At 51.2% G+C, this 23,632-nt stretch overlaps 2 protein-coding genes across 4 annotated transcripts in view; one reads left to right on the top strand and one right to left on the bottom strand.

The window, feature by feature from the left end:
* GUCA1ANB (GUCA1A neighbor) lies at positions 1–23,122 on the bottom strand. 3 transcript variants are annotated; one of them, XM_050789506.1, is made up of 2 exons: positions 22,732–23,122; positions 1–499 (listed from the first exon to the last, which is right to left on the bottom strand). In XM_050789506.1, the coding sequence occupies exons 1-2, from the start codon at positions 22,924–22,926 to the stop codon at positions 164–166; spliced, it is 531 nt and encodes a 176-aa protein (XP_050645463.1). In that variant the 5' UTR covers positions 22,927–23,122; the 3' UTR covers positions 1–163. The 3 variants fall into 3 exon arrangements, with proteins under 3 accessions (XP_050645463.1, XP_050645464.1, XP_050645465.1); XM_050789507.1 differs by lacking the exon at positions 22,732–23,122 and adding an exon at positions 7,946–8,157; XM_050789508.1 differs by lacking the exon at positions 22,732–23,122 and adding an exon at positions 8,054–8,145.
* The window catches only part of C4H6orf132 (chromosome 4 C6orf132 homolog), a 42,463-nt gene continuing 41,579 nt past the window's right edge, over positions 22,749–23,632 (top strand). The window contains exon 1 of the mRNA XM_050789520.1: positions 22,749–23,069. Within this exon, the coding sequence (XP_050645477.1) occupies positions 22,925–23,069 (145 nt within the window). The 5' untranslated portion in view covers positions 22,749–22,924. The remainder of the gene's footprint in view (positions 23,070–23,632) is intronic.

Raw genomic sequence — 23,632 nt, 5'->3', positions numbered from 1 at the left:
TGCTGCTGAGAAGAGAGACCTCCTTTTATCATTGTCGATATGTGGGCATGGCACAGCTGTCACAGCGCGAATACAGGTCGCTCCGCCTGCAGTGAGCAGCCCTTCCCCTTGTGGACCTGAGGTCACAGGGGTGAGGATGAAGGGTGAGGGGCTTCTGGTTGGCTCAGGCCTGGGAGCGCCACAAGACCGAGTTGGCAGGAGGCACATCAAAGCGCTTGCGGGTGTGGTCAGTGTCCCGACGGTACAGGTAGCCACAGGTAGGCTTCTGCAAGGTGTAGAAGGGGTTCAGGGAGTTGGAGTACTGGGAGGTGTAGAAATTGAACCTGAGCTTGTCTGGATTCTGCCCCTTAGAGTTCACCACGACCGGCACATAGGCTGCTGCCAGAGACTGCTCGCGGTCCTGCTTCCACGCCTGGGACACGGATGGGTTTGGAGCCTTCACCCCCTTGCATGATGGTGTCTTTGGCCCATGACTGGGTCCAGAGGGTTTCTGTGAGTCCTGGGAGGGGGTAAAGAAGGCGAGAGCTGAGGCATTGGATACTGGGACTTCAACGGCTATGCCGGGGGCAGAAGGGAGGAGAAGGAGCCACTGCTCAGAAGCCCCCAGAGCCACTCTGGAGCACTGTTGTGTTGACCATGGAGCCAGGGACCTCCAGAGCAAGGGAGACCCATCAGGGTCCCCTGACCTGGCCCCCTGCTGCTGCAGAACTCTGCCTACCTACCAGAGGCAACAGCCAGCTCCCAGAGGCTAGGAACCTGGGGATCGTCTTCAGTCCCTCCCCACCCCCTTTCCCACATCCAATCCATCTGTCCGTGTCCTTCGCATGGCTCCTGTGTGGCCCTCCCCTCCCTCTTCTCTGCCACTGCTCCCACAGGCCTTCGACCTCGCTCTCCTGCGGGGCCCCACCAGCTTGCCTTCCACCAGGGCTTCCTGTCTCCCACCCTCCTGCTTGGTCACGCTGTGCTTCACCCTCACAGAGCGAGACTCCATGTCAAAAAAAAAAAAAAAAAAAGCGATAGAGTTTCGCTCTTGTTACCCAGGCTGGAGTACAATGGCATGATCTCAGCTCACTGCAACCTCCGCCTCCCGGGGTTCAAGCGATTCTTCTGACTCAGCCTCCCGAGTAAGCTGGGATTACAGGCACCCAGCACCACGCCCGGCTAATTTTTGTATTTTTAGTACAGACGGCGTTTCACCATGTTGGCCAGGCTGGTCTCAAACTCCTGACCTCAGGTGATTCACCTGCCTCAGCCTCCCAAAGTGTTGGGATAATAGACGTGAGCCACTGTGTCCAGCCTACTCTGTCTCAAAAAAAAAAAAAGTGGCTTCCACTCTCCAGTCCCTCCAACCCTCCACCCACCCTGCATTTCAGCCACACAGTTTACCTCTTGTTCCCTGCTCACATCCGGTACTTCCAGAGCCTGTACCTTGGCTCAGGTGTTCCCCTGAGCCCTCCCTCCTGTGCACTAGGGAAATTCTGTCTTTCCCATTAGAGCTTCAGCTCCTTAAGGGCAACTATCTCATACTCTTACCCTTGACATAACAGCCTCCAAAATCCTATTTACTGTTTTACTCCAGACGAATGCATTTAGAGAAAGCTTGATAAATGTTGAATCAATTGAACTGAATTCTAGTAAGGGGTACCAGCTCACTTTCCAGCCAGCCAGCCCATTCTATTTTAGAACATATCTCATTGTTACCAAATGTGTCTCCTACTCACCCATACCTACTTCATCCTAACCACCACTCTTGGTTGATTACTTACTGGGGTCTACCCACTCTCTAGGAGGCCCCCATTGCCACATTTAGCACATCACATTGACATTTATTTATTCCTCTGTCACTACCCTTCCTGTGACCAAGCTATCCTGTTCACCTTCAAATCCCCACACCATGTTTCTGGTACCAGCTGTGCATTTTACTAGGGACTGTCCTCATCGTGACAGTACCACCAAAGGATGAGGCATCTGTAGGCAACCATCCACCCTGCGTGTGTCAGGCTGGATCTGTTCTGGTTCCCCAGGCTTCAGCTGTCAGGGGAACCCATTTCCCCTCCCCCAGCCTCACAGCCCTCCAGCCTCCAGGCACTGTGAGAGAACCCCTAGGTACAGGGTTAGTGGAAGTTGAGCTCCTGCCCTCTTACAAAAGAAATCTCCTTTGCTCAAATCATCATGTAGTTCCTCTGTGTTTTGTTTTGTTTTTTGAGATGGAGTTTCGCTCTTGTTGCCCAGTGCAAGGGCTCGATCTCAGCTCACAGCAATCTCCACCTCCTGAGTTCAAGTGATTCTCCTGCCTCACCCTCCCGAGTAGCTGGGGTTACAGGTATATGCCACCATGCCCGGGTTTTCTCCATGTTTGTCAAGCTGGTCTCGAACTCCCAACCTCGGATGATCCGCCCGCCTCAGCCTCCCAAAGTGCTGGGATTACAGGCATGAGCCACCTCACCCGGTCTTCTCTGGGTTTAATTTACAAACTATCTGCCCAGTCCAAACTTGTCCAGGGCTTTCCTCCAAAGCAGGCTTTGCTCCTGTTGGTTCCTACCCAGGTATATATGTGCCCTCAGTTTTGCAAATTTGCAGTTTTCAAAATTCTTCCTATTCTTCCAAGGCCAGCAGCAGACTTGAAACCTTCTCCAGGAACCCCTGAAGCCTCCTGCAGCCCCTGCCCCATCTTATCCTCTTCTATGCCTTCTGGACCCCTCTCAGGATGTGCTCCTTTACTGGAGGGACTAAGGTGAGTGAGGCGCACACATTCTGAAGAAGTCGTCATTCAGAGTCCTACACTGGGACCACTTTCTGCAGTCTTGTCTCATCTTAATCCCGACATAGTCCTTTGCTAAAGTCCCAACAGGCTGTAAATGTCTCCCGCAGTCAGGACTGCGTCCTATGCATCTCTTTGTCCCTAGAGCCTACCCCAGTGCTGGTGCACAGCCACAAGAAATGAACAAGTGTTCTACAGCCTTCCCAGACTCTTCCAGGCTCAGCCCCAGGGCACAGGGCTTTACAGGCACAGGGGCAAGCACTGGAAATGAACCGTGAGAGTGGTCATCAAAGATTGTTTTCTAGCCAGGGGCGGTGGATCACACCTCTAATCCCAACACTTTGAGAGGCTGAAGTGGGAGGATCACTTGAGGCCCGGAGTTCAAGACCAGCCTGGGCAACATAGGGAGACCTTGTCTCTGTTTAAAAAAAGTTAAAAATTAGCCAGGCATAGTGGCATGCACCTATGGTCCTAGCCACTCGGGAGGCTGAGGCAGGAGGATGGCTTGAACCCAAGAGGTTGAGGCTGCAGTGAGCTGTGATCACACCACTGCACTTCAGCCTGGGTGGCAGAGCGTGACCCCATCTCAAAAAAACCAAAAGATTATTTTCCACTTCAATTTGTGAGCACTGCACCAAACCCTGTCAGTGGATCACCTCTTACAATCCTCACATCAACTCTTTGAGGAAGGTGTTACTATTATTAGCCCCCCTTGTAATTGAAAAAAACTAAAGAGGTCAGTCCCATGTCCAGAGTCACATGACTGGTGAGGAGCAAGGCTGAGATTTGAACCCAGGTCTTTCCACACCCTGTGCTCCATGACGTGTCTATGGGAGCAGGGCCTGCCAGGGCCTGTGCATCTTCTATTTCTTTCTGTCCTCATTCCATCAACCCACTGAGCTCCTGCCAGGAGTGCTGTGTGGCAGCTGATTAGCCAAGGTTGCCCTGCACAGCTCCCAGCTCACTGGAGGGCGGGGCAGCCAGATTTCCCAGTCTGGCAAGAACACTGTGGGGTTTTGACTGCTGGATTTGGGTTCTGGGTTTTTGGACCCTGCATGGACAGAACAACACACTGGGAAGTATGAGGTCTACACCATGAATCACCATCTCTTAGCAGAGCTGAGGATAGGAGGACATGAGTTGCTCCATTCATTCATTCGCAGCCATTCCTGAGCACGTCTTGGATGCCAGGCTCTTGGTGTGAAGGTGACAAAGACACCATGCATGAACACAAGAGGGTCCCTGTGGAGTATGGTGGCTCAGCCTTGGTACCTCTGACTCTTTGGGCTGGACAATCTTTGTTAGAGGGGTTGTCCTGTGTCTTGCAGGATTACAGCAGTGGCCTCTACCCACCAGATGCCAGTAGCACCCTCTCCCGGTTGTGACAACAAAAATGTCTCCAGTCGTTGCCCAATGTCCCGTGAGGGCAATGACAATCAGTGCTATCAGACCCATGGCAATCTCTTTATCCTTGACAGAGGCTGACATCCTGGCCCAGAGAATGCTCCCTTTCCTGGGCTGCAAGAAGCGGCTTAGGTTTCTTCGTGTTAAGGATGAGTCTGAGCATGTGGGTTTTGTCCTCCTGACACCACAGAAGGGCCATGAAGATGAGGGAGCTGCAGAGACCCCAGCCCTGTCCCTGCTCCCCACTAACCCTTAGCCCCAGGGCTGCATCAGCCTCTTGGCCATCTTGGGCTCATGGGGCTGGGGCTAGGGATGACAGAGGCAGGCACTTTCAGAATGGCTGGGGAACTGAAGAGAGCAGCCCACAGATGGAAGGGTGGCACTCTTTACTCATGGGATTGAGGATCTGCCAAATGTCAGGCATTAGCCACTCAGCTCAGCAAAAGCTCCTAAGAGCCATTTGAGACATTGCCCCCATTTTTCAGATACGGAAACTGAGGCTCAAAGGCATCGAAGCATTTGTCTGAGTTAACACAGTTTGTAGGATAGTATGTGAGTACCTTTCCGAAGCCCCACAACTGGTTAGTGTGGGAACCAGGATTCAAACTCTCTCCTCCCTTTCTGCCCTAGCCCAGGCCCTGGCTTGGGCCCACCTGCCCTGGGTCCACACCTCAGCTGTGTTTAGGATGCTGCTGCTGCAACATACAGGACTCTGGTGGCAGCAGGGGTAGGGGACAGCCAGGGTCCCCGGAACATCCGGGAATGAAGCCCTCACAAAAACTGGGACAGAGACAGTCCAGGGGAAGTGGTGGAAGAGGAGGAGGAGGAGGAAGAGGGAGTCAGGCAGCACTAGCCTTCCCCTGCCCTTTCTAGGGACCAAGACAGCCTCCAAGTGACTCACCTCAGAGGGCTGAGGACTTCCCATTTCCTCCCCCAGGGCCTAGCACAGCCAGCTCTGGTGGAGGGTGGAGCCTGACTGCATACTTTCCGGGTTAACATCTGGTTTCTTTTAACTGGCTGTTCTTTGCTCACGTGCTCCTTGTCAAGGGTGCTGGGTATATGCACACTGCGTATGTGACTTAGATCATTGGTTCTCAGCCAGGGGTGATTTTTCCTCCAGAGGACATCTGGCATGTTTGGAGACATTCTGGGTTGTCACACAGTGTGGGGTGGGTGCCACTGCCTTCCAGCGGGTAGGAGCCAGGGAGGCTGCTACGTATCCTACAATGCATAGCACCCGCAACAAAGAATCATCAGCGCCCAATGTCAAAAACACCAAGATTAAGAAACTCTGGTTTAGAAGTCGTCCCATCTCCCCTACCTGCTTCCCTCACTTCCATTCCGCAGGGAGTGATGAAGTTACAGGACAAGTACAGGGTCTCACCAACCCCTCCCCTCCCTTGGGAATCCCATGATCCTATTTTCATTTGGGTTCTAAGCTAAAGCCAAAAGAAGGAATCTGGATAGAATTATCCCTCCATGGGCCAGCATGGTGGATCATGCCTGTAAGCCTAGCACTTTGGGAGGCCAAGGCAGGAGGATTGCTTGAGGCCAAGAGTTAAAGACCAACCTGGCCAACATAGTAAGACCCATCTCTATTTCAAAAAAAAAAAAAGAAAAAAAAAGAAAAGAAAAAAGAGCCAGCACCATGGTTCACGCCTGTAATCCCAGCACATTGGGAGACTGAGACGGGCAGATCACTTGAGCCCAGGAGTTCGAGACCAGCCTGACCAACATGGCAAAACCCTGTCTCTACTAAAAATGCAAAAAATTAACTGGGTGTGGTGGTGCATGCCTGTAATCCCAGCTCAGTGCAACCTCCGCCTCCTGTGTTCAAATGATTCCCCCACCTCAACCTCCCAGGTAGCTGGGATTACAGGCACGTGCCACCATGCCTGGCTAATTTTTTTGTATTTTTAGTAGAGACAGGGTTTCACCATGTTGACCAGGCTGGTCTCGAACTCCTGACCTCAAGTGATCCTCCTGGATCATGGGATTCCCAAGGGAGGGGAGGGGCTGGTGAGACGCCGGGAGGCTGAGGAAGGAGAATCACTTGAACCAGGGAGGAGGAGGTTACAGGGAGCTGAGATCATACCACTGCACTCTAGCCTGGGTGACAGAGTGAGACCTTGTCTCAGAAAAAAGAAATACCCCTTCATGACCCCCATCCCCGCAGGCAGACCTCACAAAGGCCTTTTAGATGCACAGTACACACGTATTAATATGTACATATATACTAATATGTGTTTGTCCCTTATGCCGGGGTTTAGAGTGGGGAAATGCATGACTCAAGAGTGGGGCTTTCTGAGTAGGGCAAGAAGATCTCATCTGTGATATTACTACAGGTTTTCTAGGAAGGCCCCTGTCCTCTCAAATCCTCCAGGGCCATAGGCACATGACCTTGCCCAGTGAGAAATTCCACTTGTAGCCTCCTTACTCTAGGGGAAGGCCTTGTGCCTTATTGAAATGCAAATAGCACTTGGGTGTGAAGGCTGGTGAAGGCCCACAGGGGCATCTGGTGCTGTGGAATGTACCTTGGCTTTGGTGTTTGAAGGTCTGAGCCCTGGGCCTGACCCTGCCCTTACAGGTCAGGCGACCTTGGGCAAGTTGCTGAGCCTCTTTGAGCTTCGGTGGCCTCATCTGCAAAATGGGGATAATAAGGCTAGCTATTTCACCAGCTTGTGGTGGGGTGCCATGAGTGCTGGGAACCGTAAAGGCGCAGTGCAAATAGTCATGACTATCAGCCTCTACACCGTGGTTTCACGCACACCTGGCTGAACCTATAGGAGAGCACGTTTCCCTTTGGGGGAGCACAGAGGCTTTGAAGGGAGGGTTAGGGAGGCTGGGGGTAGGCCTCAGCTTCCTCCTGTGACTGGGTAGCATGGGGACCTGGAGCCAGCTACCTCAGTTCAAATTCCAGTTCCCTGCAGGGCCGAGTGGCTCACACCTGTGATCTCAGTGGGAGGTCAAGATGGGAAGATTGCTTGAGCTCAAAAGTTCAAGACCAGCCTGGGCAACATGGAGAGACCTCATCTCTATTTTATAAAAAAGTTTAAAAAAAAAAAAAAAAAAAAAGGCTGAGCACAGTGGCTCACGCCTGTAATCCCAGCACTTTGGGAGGCCGAGGCAGGAGGATCACTTGAGGTCAGGAGTTTGAGACCAGCCTGGTCAACATGGTGAAACCCCATCTCTACTAAAAATACACAAAAAATAGCCAGGCATGGTGGCACGTGCCTGTAATCCCAGCTACCTGGGAGGCTGAGGTGGGGGAATCATTTGAACACAGGAGGTGGAGGTTGCACTGAGCCGAGATTGTGCCACTGCACTCCAGCCTGGGCAACAAAGCGAGTCTCAAAAAAAAAAAAAAAAAAAAAAACCAACTCCAGCCCTCTCACTCACTAGCTGCCTGATCCTTAGGCAAATTACATTCTCTGTACCTCAATTTTCCCAGGTATAATGTGGGAACAACAAGAGCTCTACCTCATAGGGTTAATGCGAGGACTTAATGAGCTAGTCCATGTAAAGTGCCTAGACCTCTTAAGCACTCAAAGGTTAGCTACAATTATTACTTATCTCAAGTTTGCCTTGGAGATGGGGGTAACATGAACCAAACAGTCCAGGACACATTTTGCAGCAGTGAAGGGGCAGAGGAAGCAAGATGGAGGGTGTCCTGTTCCCTCTCTCCGTCTCCCCAGGGAGATAACAGAGGTCCCACAGCTGGGGAGTACAAGGCAGGCAGCAGCACCAGCACCCAGCTAAGCCTTTTGTAAGAGGACCCACCTCCCAGCCACACAAGTGAGGCTGGCTGGGGCTTTCATGCTCTTTCCTGCCCATCAGGCTTCTTGTGACCACGGGCTGACCTTCTCCAGCCCTGTGATTTCATCCCACCTTGCACATGCTGGACTAGGGCCTTTCTTGATGGTCAGGTGGAACTTCTGGTGGTCAGGGAGGACTCTTGGCAGGATACTGAGAGTGCCAAGGTGGGGAGAACTTGTATGGGGCAGGGGGCATTGTGACACCTCTTTACAACACAATTCCTTCTGTCTTCCCAAGGAGACAGGAGGCCAGGGCTGGGGACTGACGTTTCAGGACCTGGAAGGGTCTTTCAACCTTGACACTGGCCCACTATGCTATTCCCTCTTCCCACAAATGCATAGAACCCTAAAACTGTGGGCAGGAGGTGAAGGGAGAGAGATCATACTAATTATCCAGGTGCCTCCAGAAGTCCTAATATCCCCCCATGTCCCAATATCACTGTCAGGAAGGAAATGTACCCTGGCAACTCTTCATTCTATCTATCTATCTATCTATCTATCTATCTATCTATCTATCTATCTATCTATCATCTATCTATCAATCATCTATCAATCATCTATTTATCATCTATCTATCATCTGCCTGCCTTCCAAATTACAGAGATGAGTGGATGAATGGATGGGTGGACAGAGGAGTGGGAGGGTGGATAGACAGGTAGATGGACTGGGTTGGTGGAGAGACGGCGGATGGGCCAACCCTTGTGATTTGAGCCCTGTTCATCTCCTTAGCCTCATCTCTTGCTGTCTTTCCCTCACTCTGTATGCAGTAGCTAGTTTCTTAGACATGCCCCACTCTCTCCCCTCTGAGGCTTTCCATATGCCATTCCTTCTCGTGGACTGCTTTGAACAGGGGGTTGGGAGATAAAGGGATGGATGAACAGATGGATAGACAGATGGCTGAATAGGAGTGACCATGTGTGAGTGGATGGATGGATGGATGGATGGATGGATGGATGGATGGATGGTCAGTAAATGGACAGATGGTGATGGCTGTGGTATAGAGGAGTGCAGGCCCAGGAGTTAGAATGCCTGAGCTTGAATTCTGGCTCTACTATTTTACTAGTGTGTAACTTTGGGAAAATCAGTCGACATCTCTATGCTTCTGTTTTCTCATCTGTAAAATAGGTAAAGACCCTACCTAATAGAGTTGGGCGAAGCACTTAGGACAGTGCCTGGCACAGAGTAAGCACTGAGTAAACATCAGCTATGATTATGTGTGGGTGGGTAATTGGATTGATGGGTGGGTGGCTGAATGGGCTGTCTTGTCCCCATCTTCAGAAATCAGCCTCCCTACCTCCCTAGGGTCCTGTCTCCCCAATACCACACTTGGTAGGCAGCTTCCAGGAGTAGTGTCAGAAATCCCACATGTAGGAGTGACACGGGCTTCTCCCTGGGTTGAGGGGAAGGAGAGAGTTCCAGGGGGAGGTAGGTAGAGATATTGGGTGCCTTCCTGCCACACCAGCTTGGGCTGGGCCCGGAATTATTTGGTTTTTTCCTGGCCCTGAGTCAACACTGACAAGATGGACTTTGGGGCCAAAGGCAGACTGGAAATTGGGGTGTTGATGACTTGTGTGTTGTGCCTAGATCTCACACCCTGATGGTAATGACCCCTAATTTCTAAAGAGGCTGGGAGGGACCAGGAGAGAAGGAGAAGGAGCAGCACAGTATTAATCGGGCTTCCCCTGCCAGAGCCTCTGACCGGCAATCTCCAAGCGCTCTGGGGTGGATGGAGTCTTGTTTGGAAGACCGGGGACATGGCGTTCTGGGCAGAGTGGCCAGCATCTCTGCATCTGGGGACAAATGGCCTGAAGGAGCTATCTGGAGGGAGCCCAGGGGTCTGGGTGCGTGTTTGGGGGAGCCACGGCTTAGCACACACTGTACTTTGTTTCAGCCAAAGTGGGGTGAGGTTCTGGTCTGATAAGCGGGAGAACTGGGTGACCTGAGACGAGTCCTGTCCCCTCTGCAGGCTCAGTGTCTTATGTGTATCATGAGGACACTGGGTCCCTCCACCTTGGATACTTGATGTCCAAGGTGGGGAGAACTTCTGTGGGGCAGGAGGCATTGACATTTCGTGGTAGGCCCCTGCCAGCAATGTACCCAGCCCAGGCCATGTCACCCTCACTGTGGGGAGCTCAAGAGGAGGCAGTGGCTGGGGAGATTGCCTTTAGGAAGTCCTGGCCAGATGAGCCATATCTGCCTTATTTCACTGGTAAATTGCATAATGGTTAAGATTATGACCTCCAGACCCACTCTGCCTGGGTTTCAAATCCCAGCTCTGCCATTTCTCGGCTGTGTGACTTGCACAAATTACCTAACCTCTCTGTGCCTCAATTCCTAATCTGCAAAATGGAGATGATAATAGAATTTACCCTGAAGGCTTATGAGGACTTTGTGAGCTTAGAGCAGCGCCTACTACCTGGTAGATGCTGTGATTTATGTTATAATTTCTAAACCCTGATAACTCCTGATTCAATCCTGCCTCCTGGAGTACCTTCTTCTCTGACTTTCCTGCCAACTCCAGGGATGACCTCATTTCATGCATCATCAAAGTCCCTGGAATGTAAGGGCTGTGGCCCATACCCCACAGTGCCCAGTGGGTGTTTGGGAAGAATGAAGAGAGTCATGGAGACTCAGGGCTGACTTGGAGCACAGAAGGATTCTCTAACCACCCCCACACCTTTCACACACAGCCTCCTCTCCTGCCTTCTCTGCTCTTAAGGTGCAGGTTAATGGTTTTAAGCGTCCTGCTATTGCCTTGCCCTAAATAGGCCTGGTTATCTGGACATTCTCTCCACCCCTCTTTACCTGCTGTGTAATTTGGACAAATTACTTAATCTCTCTGATCTTTACTTGTTTGTCCTTTGTTGGACCTCAAGTACACAGGGCTGAGTTATTCATACTCCTTGCTTAGCGATGCATTATCATCACTGGTCCTCCTCTCTTCTTGTGTTAATTTTTCTCCTTATCTCCATTTTCCAACCACACTTCCCACCCACCCAAGCCAAAGGCAACCATCTGAATATGCTTAGTGAGTATCTTCTTGTTCATATGTGTTATTGCAAAATATATATTGTTGTTTTATATGCAGGTAGTTTTCATTTGCATAAGTGATATTGTGTATTTTGGGTCTCGTTCTGTTGTTTACTTGTGGGACTCCATGCTGTTGGTGTTGCCACATAAGCACCTCCTTCCTCACTTCCAGCTGCTGCATCATCCTGCACGGAGTGCACCCACCCCATTTTACCTGTCTACTCCCTTGGAGGTGGACCCCCAGCTGCCTCCAGCTCCCCATCCCCACAAACAATACTTCAATGAGGTCACATCCATGCACCCTTCCGGACCTGTGTGAAAGATTCTTTGGGGCACATTCCTAAGAGCGAGTTGATTGGTCATGGAGTCTGAGTAAGCATCATTTGAAGTCTTCTTTATCCATCCATAAATGAACATATGGGCCTCTCCTTCGCAGGGCTGATATGGCTGTAGTGGGTTCTGTGACTGACACAGAGAAGAAGCCCAGCCAGTGACACAATGACAGGTGTAGCTGCTGGTCCCTCCAGGTACCAGAGAGAGGGGAAGACAAGCTGCTTTTCAGGCAAGCTGACATCCCACATCTCTTTTTTTTTTTTTTTTTTTTTGAGATGGAGTCTAGCTTTGTCGCCCAGGCTGGAGTACAGTGGCACAATCTCGGCTCATTGCAAACTCCACCTCCCGGATTTAAGTGACTCTCCTGCCTCAGTATCCCGAGTAGCTGGGATTACAGGCACGCACCACCATGCCCAGCTAATTTTTGTATTTTTAGTAGAGACGTGGTTTCACTGTGCTGGCCAGGCTGGTCTCAAACTCCTGACCTTGTGATCCGCCTGCCTCAGCCTCCCAAAGTTCTGGGATTACACGCATGAGCCACTGCACCTGGCCTGAGCCACTGCTCCCAGCCGATGTCCCACAACTTGAATAGGAACGTTGAGCTCTGAATTTACCCAGGCCTCAAATCCCAGTTCAAAATTTGATCTCCAGAACGTGTGAGGCAGGTGTGGGACTGTGTGATTCCTTGAGGCTCTACATAGCTGAATGGTAGGACCTCCCATAGCCTGAGCACAGAGCCTGACACAGAGGAGATGCCGTGCCCAAGAAAAGCTCGCCACGCTCCCTTGAAACATTTCTCCCATTCCTGACCCCTCTTTCCTCAGAGCTGGAAGTAGCCTCCTCACACAGGAGGGAAAAGACAGCCTCATTTGCTGTTCTTCCTCTGTCCTGTCAGCCAACAAGCATTTTAAACAGATGTGAAACCACACCTGAGTATTAGACGCCACCATCCCATTGTACAGATGGAGAAACTGAGGCACAGGAAGGCTCATGGTCTCACAGGAGTTTAGTGGCAGAGGTGGCACTAGAATCCACATCTCCAGGCCCCCCTGCCCTCTGCTCTAGGGCTTTTTATTTTATTTTATTTGTATTCTACAACAATGCCTCTCAAATTTTAATTTGCATAAGAACCACCAGGGAATCTTGCTAATTCTGATTCTAAGGCTTTTCAAAAAAAACAAAATGGGCCAGGCACGGTGGCTCACGCCTGTAATCCCAGCACTTTGGGAGGCCAAAGTAGGTGGATCACTTGAGGCCAGGAGTTCAAGACCAGCCTGGCCAACATGATGAAACCTCGTCTCTACTAAAAATACATAATTTAGCCAGGCGTAGTGGTGGGTGCCTGTAATCCCAGCTACTTGGGAGGCTGAGGCACAAGAATCGCTTGAACCTGGGAGGCAGAGGTTGCAGTGAGCCAAGATTGTGCCACTGCACTCCAGCCTGGGTGACAGAGTGAGACTCTGTCTCAAAAACAAACAGACAAACAAACAAAAATGCATTCCATGTTAAATTATGTTATTTTTATTTGTTGAGTTTTAAGTTAAAACAAATGATAGAGCAACAGGACACATCACTAAATAGTTTTTAAAAACTCGTATGTGGCCATGCGCAGTGGCTGAAGCCTGTAATCCCAGCATTTTGGGAGGCTGAGGTGGGTGGATCACTTGAGGCCAGGAGTTCAAGACCAACCTGGGTAACATGGTGAAACCTCATCTCTGCTAAAAAATACAAAAATTAGCTAGGTGTGGTGGCATGCACCTGTAGTCCCAGCTACTTGGGAGGCTGAGGCAGAGGGATTGCTTGAACACAGGAGGCGGAGGTTGCAGTGAGCTGAGACCACACCACTGCACTCCAGCCTGGGCGACAGAGAGAGACTCTGTCTCAAACAAACAAACAAACAAACAAAAAAACCCCAAAAATCCATAAGTAATCTTGACATTCTAGCTGGACCATCTTCATAGTTCTGTTCCCTTCCAATCCCTGGCCATTCACAAATATATATTTATGGCCATAATCTACAAAGAATTTTTATTTTATTTTATTTTTGCTTTTTGTACTTAATCCATTTTTTAAAATGTAGACACAATCACTTGTGCACACACACATTGTTTCAGATTGTGGGATATGTTTTACCACGGGATGTTTTTACCTGGCCTGCAAGGTGACCTTGTAGACACCTGCCCCACCCTGTCTCCCAGGTCTCAATGGAATTTTCCTTCTTGAGGTCCTTTGTTGAATTGACACTGCTCTTCTGCAGCCTCTCATGGTCTCTGTTGTGTTTTTGCTGTTCTCTGTTTAGCATCTCCATGCCCAAAGCAGGGTAGGGAGCTTTGTCTACCTACAAAGCAGGGGAAGGAGCACACAGGTACTGAGCACCTACCATGAGCTGGATCCTCTGCTGAGCACCTTACCCCACTCTTTCACTGAATCTCTAACAACTTGTCTTTTACAGATGAACCAACTGAGACTCAGAGAGGTGGTAACTCTGCAAGTTCACACCCTTGAGAAGTAGCAGAGCCAGGATTCGGACCTAGTCTGCAGTCAAGGATCTTCCCCACAGTATCATAATCCCATCAAAGAGCCCATGGATGAAAAGGAAAATGAGTTCCTTCCCAGCACTCCCTGAACAAACAGGGCAGACCTCAGATCCCTACACCACAGGCACCAGCTACTCGAGAATCTCCAAGTCCCATCTTGGGATGTGTAGGAGTCCAGCCGTCCAGAGCCCCTCAACCTGAACCCCTCTTCTTGAATGCACCCAGCCCAGAGGAAAGCAGAAGTTACCGGGATTGAAGCCCACCCTCCCCTGAAGGCCTGAAGAAACAGCCTCGGCCGGGTGCAGTGGCTCAAGCCTGTAATCCCAGCACTTTGGGAGGCCGAGGCGGGCGGATCACGAGGTCAGGAGATCGAGACCATCCTGGCTAACATGGTGAAACCCCCTCTCTACTAAAAAATACAAAAAAAAAAAAAAAAAAAACTAGCCGGGCGAGGTGGTGGGCGCCTGTAGTCCCAGCTACTTGGGAGGCTGAGGCAGGAGAATGGCGTAAACCCGGGAGGCGGAGCTTGCAGTGAGCTGAGATCCGGCCACTGCACTCCAGCCTGGGCGCCAGAGCGAGACTCCATCTCAAAAAAAAAAAAAAAAAAAAAGAAACAGCCTCAGGAGCTGATCTTTGATAAGGTGTCTCCTGTCCAGAAACAAAAGGCCCGGCAGGATGATCTGCATCCCCTCATTATCTGGGATTTGAAAATTCTGATTGAGCCTCTGAAGAGCTAGCCACAGAGACCCAGCATGGGGACTAAGGTGACCCTCGGGGTGTTTTGGCCTGTCCTTCTCCTACTCAAGAATCCATTCTCCCAGCCTGGACCCCTTGGCATTGTGGGAGGAAAGACCACAGACTTGGCCAGGCACAGTGGTTCACGTCTGTAATCCCAACACTTTGGGAGGCCGAGGTGGGCAGATCACCTGAGGTTGGGAGTGTGAGATCAGCCTGACCAACATGGAGAAACCCCGTCTCTACTAAAAATACAAAATTAGCTGGGCATGGTGGCATATGCCTGTAGTTCCAGCTACTTGGGAGGCTGAGGCAGGAGAATCGCTTGAACCCAGGAGGCAGAAGTTGTGGTGAGCCCAGATCAAGCCATTGCACTCCAGCCTGGGGGCAACGAGAGTGAAACTCTGTCTCAAAAAAAAAAAAAACAACAACAACAAGACTTGACAAAGACCTGTTTGGGTCTCTGGGGAGACTGCAACTACGGGCCCCCAATCCCACCCTGCATTTCAGAGCTGCCCAGTGAAGTTGGCTCTCAGGAGGTTACTGAGTAATCGCTGAGCAGAAATGTAATGATAGCATTGGGCTTTTGTCTGTTTCGAGGGGAGCCTGTGATTTAGCTGCTTCTGTTCCTGGGGGACAGGTGTGAGGTGTGGTTATTAGATGACGGAGTGGAGGCTGAGTATCAACAGTATAGAGTGCTGAGCTGGACAGAGGATGAGGCCCTGCCCCTGCCCCAGGGAGCTCAGCGTCAAAAGCTGCCAGGCTAATGGGATGAAACTGGCAGGTTTGGTGGAACTGCGCACTGCTGAATCTAGACCTTCTAGAGACTCCTCCTCCCACCCCTATGGACAAGCCCAAGAGGGGACAGTGTTATTGCTCTCATGCTACAAATAAAGAAGCTGACTCAGAAGCTCTCCCCCTATATGCCAAGCCTTTTCTTTCTTTTTTTTTTTTTTTTTTTTTGAGACAGAGTTTCCTCTTGTTGCCCAGGCTGGAGTGCAATGGCACGATCTTGACTCACCACAACCTCTGCCTCCTGAGTTCAAGCTAGTCTCCTACCTCAGCCTCCTGAGTAGTTGTGATTACAGGCGCCCACCACCACATCTGGCTAATTTTGTACTTTTAGTAGAGACGGGGTTTCTCCATGTTGGTCAGGTTGTTCTCCAACTCCTGACCTTAGGTGATCCGCCTGCCTCAGCCTTCCAAAGTGCTGTGATTACAGGCGTGAGCCACCGCATCCAGCCTTTTTCTTTTTCTTTTTTTTTTTTTTTTTTTTGAGATGGAGTCTCACTCTGTCACCCAGGCTGGAGTGCAGTGGCGTGATCCCGGCTCACTGCAACCTTATTGTCCTGGGTTCAAGCGATTCTCCTGCCTCAGCCTCCAGAGTAGCTGGGATTACAAGCATGCGCTATCACACTCGGCTAATTTTTGTATTTTTAGTAGAGATGCGGTTTCACCATGTTGGCCAGATTGGTCTCAAACTCCTGACCTCAGGTGATCCACCCGCCTTGGCCTCCCAAAGTGTTGGGATTATAGGCATGAGCCACCGCTCTCAGCCTCTTTTTTTTTTTTTTTTTTTGAGACAGAGTCTCACTCGGTCACTGAGGCTGGAGTGCAGTGGTGCGATCTCAGCTCACTGCAACTTCTGCCTCCTGGGTTCCTGTGATTATTATGCCTCAGCCTCCCGAGTAGCTGGGATTACAAGCATGTTCCACTATGCCCAGCTAGTTTTTGTATTTTTAGTAGAGATACAGTTTCGTCATGTTGGCCAGGCTGGTCTCAAACTCTTGACCTCAGGTAATCCACCCACCTTGGCCTCCCAAAGCGCTGGGATTCTAGGCATGAGCCACCACGCCTGGCCACCCTTCCTTTCTTCCTAGGAAATGTCCCACAAACTAACAACTCTCCTCTGTTTTCACCACCAGCACACACATCCTGGCCCCCATCCCCTCCTGCTTATATCAATTAACCAACTAGCTAACCAGTTAACCCATCAATTAGCCCCTCAGCCTGTGCGTTCTCCTTCCCATACATCATCCATCCAGTTGTTAGATGAACATTCTTAAAACATAGCTGTTACTACTAAGCCTTGCCTGCTCAGAATCCCATACGGCATTCTGATAGCCACTGACTTTAGGACAGATCTTCTCCAATGTTATCATGCACCTGAATCCTATGGGGACCTTGTTCAAACACAGATTTTCTGCTGGGTAGTTCATCTGCTCACTGAATTTCAAAATGACCTCAATAGCCCATTTTGCAGATGAATAAATTGAGGCTCAGAGAGGTTGCCCAAGGTCTGGGATGAGGCCCTAGATTCTGCATTTCCTTTTGTTTGTTTGTTTTTGAGACAGAGTCTCGCTCTGTCCCTAAGGCTGGAGTGCAGTGGTGCAATCTCTGCTCACTGCAATCTTCACCTCCCCGGCTCAAGCTATTCTCCTGCCTCAGCCTCCCAAGTAGCTGGGATTACAGGCGCCCACCATCATGCCCGGCTCATTTGTGTATTTTTAGTGGAGACGGGGTTTCATAACGTTGACCAGGCTGGTCTCGGTCTCCTAATCTCAAATGATCCACCCGCCTTGGCCTCCCAAAGTACTGGGATTACAGGCGTGAGCCACAGCACCCAGCCAGGATTCTGCATTTCTAGTAAGATCCTAGGAGGTACCGATGTTGTCGGTTCATGGACCACATTGAGTTGCTAGGATCAAACCAAACTCTCCTGCCTCGTTAATTTTCCTTTAATTTTTAAATAGGAAACACATTTACCTGGTGTAAAACACCTTTTTTTTTTTTTTAAATGTTGTCTCGCTCTGTCGCCCAGGCTGGAGTGCAGTGGCTGGATCTCGGCTCACTGCAAGCTCCGCCTCCTGGGTTTACGCCATTCTCCTGCCTCAGCCTCCCGAGTAGCTGGGACTACAGGCGCCCGTCACCACACTCAGGTATTTTTTTGTATTTTCAGTAGAGCCAGGGTTTTACTATGTTGGCCAGGCTGGTCTGGAACTCCAAACCCCAGGTGATCCACCCTCCTCAGCATCCTAAAGTGCTGGGATTACAGGCGTGACCCACCACACCCAGCCACTACTTTTATTAGTTTTTTAATGTAACTTTCTGAGGTTTCTCTGTGCCAAAGGAAACAAATAAGATCATGTTTACTCTGCCCTACCTCCTGCCCTTGACAAAAGGTAGCACACTATACCATTTGGCGTGTTGGCTCACACCTGTAATCTCAGCACTTTGGGAGGTTGAGGCGGGCAGATCACTTAGAATTTGGCTAAGTTTATCAGTTTATCTTAGAGATAACTGGACACAGCTAGCAGCTAGCTGACTCACTTGTATTTAGGGTTGCATTATGATAATTTTTTTTTTTTTTTTTTTTTTTTTTTTTTTTTGAGACGGAGTCTCGCTCTGTCGCCCAGGATGGAGTACAGTGGCCGGATCTCAGCTCACTGCAAGCTCCGCCTCCCAGGTTCACGCCATTCTCCTGCCTCAGCCTCCCGAGTAGCTGGGACTACAGGCACCCGCCACCTCGCCCGGCTAATTTTTTTGTATTTTTTAGTAGAGACGGGGTTTCACTGTGCTAGCCAGGATGGTCTCGATCTCCTGACCTCGTGATCCGCCCGTCTCGGCCTCCCAAAGTGCTGGGATTACAGGCGTGAGCCACCGCGCCCAGCCATGATAATTTTTTTTTTGGAGACTGAGTCTCGTTCTGTCGCCCAGGCTGGAGTGCAGTGGTGTGATCTCAGCTCAGTGTGCAACCTGCACTTCCCAGGTTTAAGTAATTCTTCTGCCTCAGCCTCCTGAGTAGCTGGGACTACAGGCGCACGCCGCCACGCCGGCTAATTTTTTGTATTTTAGTAGACACAGGGTTTCACCGTGTTGCCCAGGCTGGTCTCGAACCCCTGAGCTTAGGCAGTCCACCTGCCTCAGCCTCTCAAAGTGCTAGGATTACAGGCGTGAGTCACCACACCTGGCCAGGGTTGCATTTTTATTCCATTGTGTGGATAGGATGTGGCATTGTTTGTTTATTTATTTATTTTTGAGACAGGGTTTCGTTCTCACCCATGCTGGAGGGCAGTGGCGTGATCTAGGCTCACTGCAACCTCTGCCTCCTGGGCTTAAGTGATTCTCCCACCTTAACCTCCCAAGTAGCTGGTACTACAGGCATGTGCTACCACGCCCGTCTAATTTTTTTTTATTTTTGGTAGAGATGGGATTTTGCCATGTTGGCCAGGCTGGTCTCGAACTCCTGGCCTAAAGTGATTAGCCCATCTCGGCCTCCCGAAGTGCTGGGATTACAGGCATGCACCATGGCACCCAGCTGGCTATAGTTTATTTCAATTTAACCATTCACCTCTTGGTGGACATTTGGTTGATTCCCATTTTTCCAGTTGGCCTTTTTTTTTTTCCTTTTAGACGGAGTCTCACTCTGTCGCCAGGCTGGAGTGCAGTGGCGTGATCTCAGCTCACTGCAACCTCCACTTCCCAGGTTCAAGCAATCCTCCTGCCTCAGCCTCCCAAGTAGCTGGGACTACGGGCACATACCACCATGCCCAGCTTTTTGTAATTTTAGTAGAGACAGGGTTTCACCATGTTGGCCAGGATAGTCTTGATCTCTTGGCCTCATGATCCATCTGCCTCAACCTCCCAAAGTGCTGGGATTACAGGTGTGAGCCACCATGCCCAGCCTCAGCTGGCTTTTTCTTTTTCCTTTTTTTTTTCTGAGACAAAGTCTCGCTCTTGTCCCCCAGCCTAGAGTGCAATGGCGCCATCTCAGCTCACTGCAACCTCCACCTCCTGCTTTCAAGCGATTCTCCTGCCTCAGCATCCTGAGTAGCTGGGATTACAGGTGCCTGCCACCACGCCCGGCTAATTTTTGTGTTCTTAGTAGAGACAGGGTTTCACCATGTTGGCCAGGCTTGTCTCGAACTCCTGACCTTAGGTAATCTGCCTGCCTCAGACTCCCAAAGTGCTGGGATTACAGGCATAAACCACTGCGCCTGACTTTTTTTTTTTTTTTTTTTTTTGAGACAAAGTCTCGCACTGTCGTCCAGGCTGGAGTGTAGTGTCGCGATCTCGGGTCACTGCAACCTCTGCCTCCCAGGTTCAGGCAATTCTCCTGCCTCAGCCTCCCAAGTAGCTGGGATTACAGGTGCCCACCACCACACATGGCTAATTTTTTTGTATTTTTAGTAGAGATGGGGTTTCTCTATGTTGGCCAGGCTGGTCTCGAACTCCTGACCTCGTGATCTGCCCACCTTGGCCTCCCAAAGTGCTGGGATTACAAGCGTGAGCCACCGCACCTGGCCACCCAGATGGCCTTTTTAAGCCTTCCACACCTTGGCCATGACCTCCTGGGTAATTCCCAGCTCCCCCATCCTCAGCCCCTGAAGAGGCCTCCTGCCTACCCTCCCCAGATCCTGCAGCCCCCAAATTGCTCTGCACCTTCCCCCTCTCATTTCCTTCCTCCTCAGTTACCTCTCCACTGCCCAGCTCTCCACAGGTGGCTGCCTGTCTCCACAGACTACAGCAACCTGGACTCAAGAACAATGTCTTTAATTTTTCTGGCTCTTTCACAGCCCAGCATGGGGCACACAGTGGCTCTCAAGAATATTAGTTATAGACGGGGTGCAGTGGCTCATGCCTGTAATCCCAGCACTTTGGGATGCCAAGGCCAGTGGATCACCTGAGGTCAGAAGTTCAAGACCAGAATGACCAACATGGTGAAACTCCATCTCTACTAAAAATACAAACATTAGCCAGGCGTGGTGGTGGGCACCTGTAATCCCAGCTACTCGGGAGACTGAGACAGAAGAATTACTTGAACCTGGGAAGTGGAGGTTGCAGTGAGCCGAGATTGCGCCACTGTACTCCAGCCTGGGTGACAGAGCAAGACACCATCTAATAATAATAATAATAATATATAGTAGAAGTTGCAAACAAATGGAACCACTTGGCTGGCAAGGTGGCTCACGCCTATAATTCCAGCATTTTGGGAGGCCAAAGTGGGTAGATTGCTTGAGGTCAGGAGTTCGAGACCAGCCTGGCCAACATGGCAAAACCCCATCTCTACTAAAAATATGAAAATTAGCTGGGCATTGTGGCAGGTACCTGTAGTCCCAGCTACTTGGGAGGCTGAGGCAGGAGAATTGCTTGAGCCTGGGAGGTGGAGGTGGCAGTGAGCTAATATTGCATCACAGTACTCCAGCTGGGTGACAGAGCAAGACTCCATCTCGGGGGGGAAAAAAAAAAAGGAACAAAGAACTAAAGTGACATTGAGGGGATAAATGGGAAATTTTTTTTTTTTTTTTGAGACGGAGTTTCACTCTTGTTGCCCAGGCTGGAGTGCAATGGCGTGATCTTGGCTCACCGCAACCTCTGCCTCCCAGTTTCAAGCGATTCTCCTGCCTCAGCCTCCCTAGTAGCTGGGATTATAGGCACATGCCACCATACGTAGCTAATTTTTTATATTTTTGGTAGAGATGGAGTTTCACCATGTTGGTCAGGCCAGGCTCAAACTCCTGACCTCAGGTGATCCACCTGCCTTGGCCTCCCAACATGCTAGGATTACAGGCGTGAGCCACCGTGCCTGGCAATGTTAGATTTCCTGAGTGTGACAGTTGTATTGTGGCCATGTAGGAGAATGTTCCTACTCTTAGACAATCGATGCTGAAGTACTGGGGGAGGCTAAGAAATGGGCCACAGTATCTACAACTTCCAAGCTTCAGCAAAATGAAAAGGAAAAGAATCCGAGAGAGAGAGAGAGAGAGAGAGAGAGAGAGAGAGAGAGACAGAGAGAGAGAGAACAATTGGTGAATCCAGGGAGAAGGGTATACAGGTGGTCATTGTACAATTCTTTTAAGTTCTCTGAAGGTTTGAAATGTTTCAGAATGAAAAGCTGAGGAAAAACACCTTTCGTGTAAGCTCTGGGGGAAATTGAGGGGAAATGTGGCAGTGGGCCCAGTCCCCAGGAAGCTCAGCAGAAATAGCAACTTGCACCAGCCTGTGGCCCCTCCTGCCTGGAAAACATCAAATTCCACCCACTTGGCCTGCACCTCTGCTCTCAGCATCTTCAGGCAGGCTCTCCCCATCCTCATCAGAGGAAACTTCCCCCATGGATAGCCCCCCCTGGCTTGGTTAGGATGGTACCTCAAGTGCCTTAAAGTACCACTGCTTGTCTCCCTGGAGAGTGAACCCAACCCTAAGTGGGCTCTACCCACTTCAGGTTTTTAAAAATTATATTCACTTAACTTCACAGAAAAAAAAGAATGTGAACCAGGCGCGGTGGCTCATGCCTGTAATCTCAGCACTTTGGGAGGCCGAAGCCGGCGGATCACGAGTTCAGCAGTTCCAGACCCGCCTGGCCAATATGGTGAAAACCTGTCTCTACTAAAAATACAAAAATTAGCCGGGCGTGGTGGTGCATGCCTGTAATCCCAGCTACTCGGGAGGCTGAGGCAGGAGAATCGCTTGAATCCGGGACCGGGAGGTTGCGGTGAGCCGAGATCGCGCCACTGCACTCCAGCCTGGGCAAGGGAGTAAGACTCCGTCGAAAGGAAAAAAAAAAGAAAAGAAAAAGAAAAAGAATGTGACGTACAAGCACAGAATGCCAAGATTTCGTCATTCCACATCCCTGTCAATGAGGATGTTTTTCCACCCTCGTCATCAGATTGGTATATGAGTTTGTCATTTTCTTGCTTTTCCCAGCTTACTTTTCTCTTGTGGGCACTTCCTGATGTTCCCCGAACTCTCACATCCCCACATTTTTGAGGGGCTATAGGATGCCGTGGCGTGCTCGCTTTGGCCATCCATGTCCCTCGTGTTGGACACTAGAGCTGTCCACATGCACCCATACTGACCTGGTCACGAATCGCCTTGAGAGACTGGGAACTCACCCGCCTCCTTCCCCGGACTAGGGGGAAGTGGGGTGAAGGAGGCGTGCCGGGAGGGAACCTGGGGGAGGGGTGGCCCGTCTCCCAGGCTGGGCGTGGGCCGGGCGAGGTCCCCAGCCCACCGGGCCGGGCCAACAATGGCCTGTTGTAGAAGGAGGCGGGAAGGAATGCGGCCTGGGGAGTTGGGCGGCGGCGGGGCGGGGCCCGGTTGAGCGGCTGCCCCTTACCTGGCCAGGTAGCTCGCAGTTCCCGGCAAGCGGCGGCGCCCGCAGCACCTGTCGCCCGGTGCGCGGGCGGGGAGGACGGCGGGGGACATGGCCTGGTAGAGTCCCCTGGGGAGACCGTGCGGAGTTCAGTCCGGGGCAGGGCAGGGCAAGGGAGGGAAGGTCCTTCCCTGGCGCCCCCGCGGGCTGCGGCAGCATGAAAAAGAACCAGACCGTGCAGGGCACCTTCAGCAAACTCTTCGGGAAGAAGCACACCACCAGCCCCAGCACCTCCCTCTACGCCACCAACCCGCCCTGGATCTTCACCCAGGAGGCCCCGGAGGAGGGGACCAGGGGCTTCGGTGAGTGCTCCGGGGACGAAGGGCGCTAGGGCAGGGCCGGCGGCGCTGTCTCCTGGAGGCGCGGAGGGGAGGGACACGTTGGAACCTGCGGACTGGCCAAGAGCAGCCGCCGGGCTGGAGAGGAGGCGTCGCACCGGGGTGTCTGGGAAGGGACGTGCGGTGAGAGAGGTGCGGGAAAAGAGGGGACCCCCCCACCACGGGTAGGTGGGAGAACTTTGCCGCCCCTACCTCTGACCCCAGGCCCTCCTTGGAGGTGTTTAATTCCCCACTTGGCGAATCCGATGCTTGTGTTACTGTTAGCGGGACGGCTTCCGGAGGTTTGCGGTATCTCCCCCGACCCCCACCGTACAACACCCCCATTCTGGCTGAAGCAAAAGTTTTCCTGGAGAATGGGGGCTAAGGAGCGTTCTCCTCCCTCACCCTTTGCACTCCCTGTTTCCCCAACCCACGTGGCAGAGAGGGGGCTGCTCTCTGGGTGCTCACAAACTTGGCTCTGGCTAGGTGAGGCCCAGGAAAAAACAACAGGCGCAGCTGCTACCAGGTTACCAGCCTGTTTGTGACAC

Source organism: Macaca thibetana, chromosome 4 (genome assembly GCF_024542745.1).
Source record: "Macaca thibetana thibetana isolate TM-01 chromosome 4, ASM2454274v1, whole genome shotgun sequence".
In the NCBI taxonomy this organism is placed as follows: domain Eukaryota; kingdom Metazoa; phylum Chordata; class Mammalia; order Primates; family Cercopithecidae; genus Macaca; species Macaca thibetana.
Note: the sequence above shows the minus strand (reverse complement) of the source record. Positions and strands in the feature narration are given on the sequence as shown.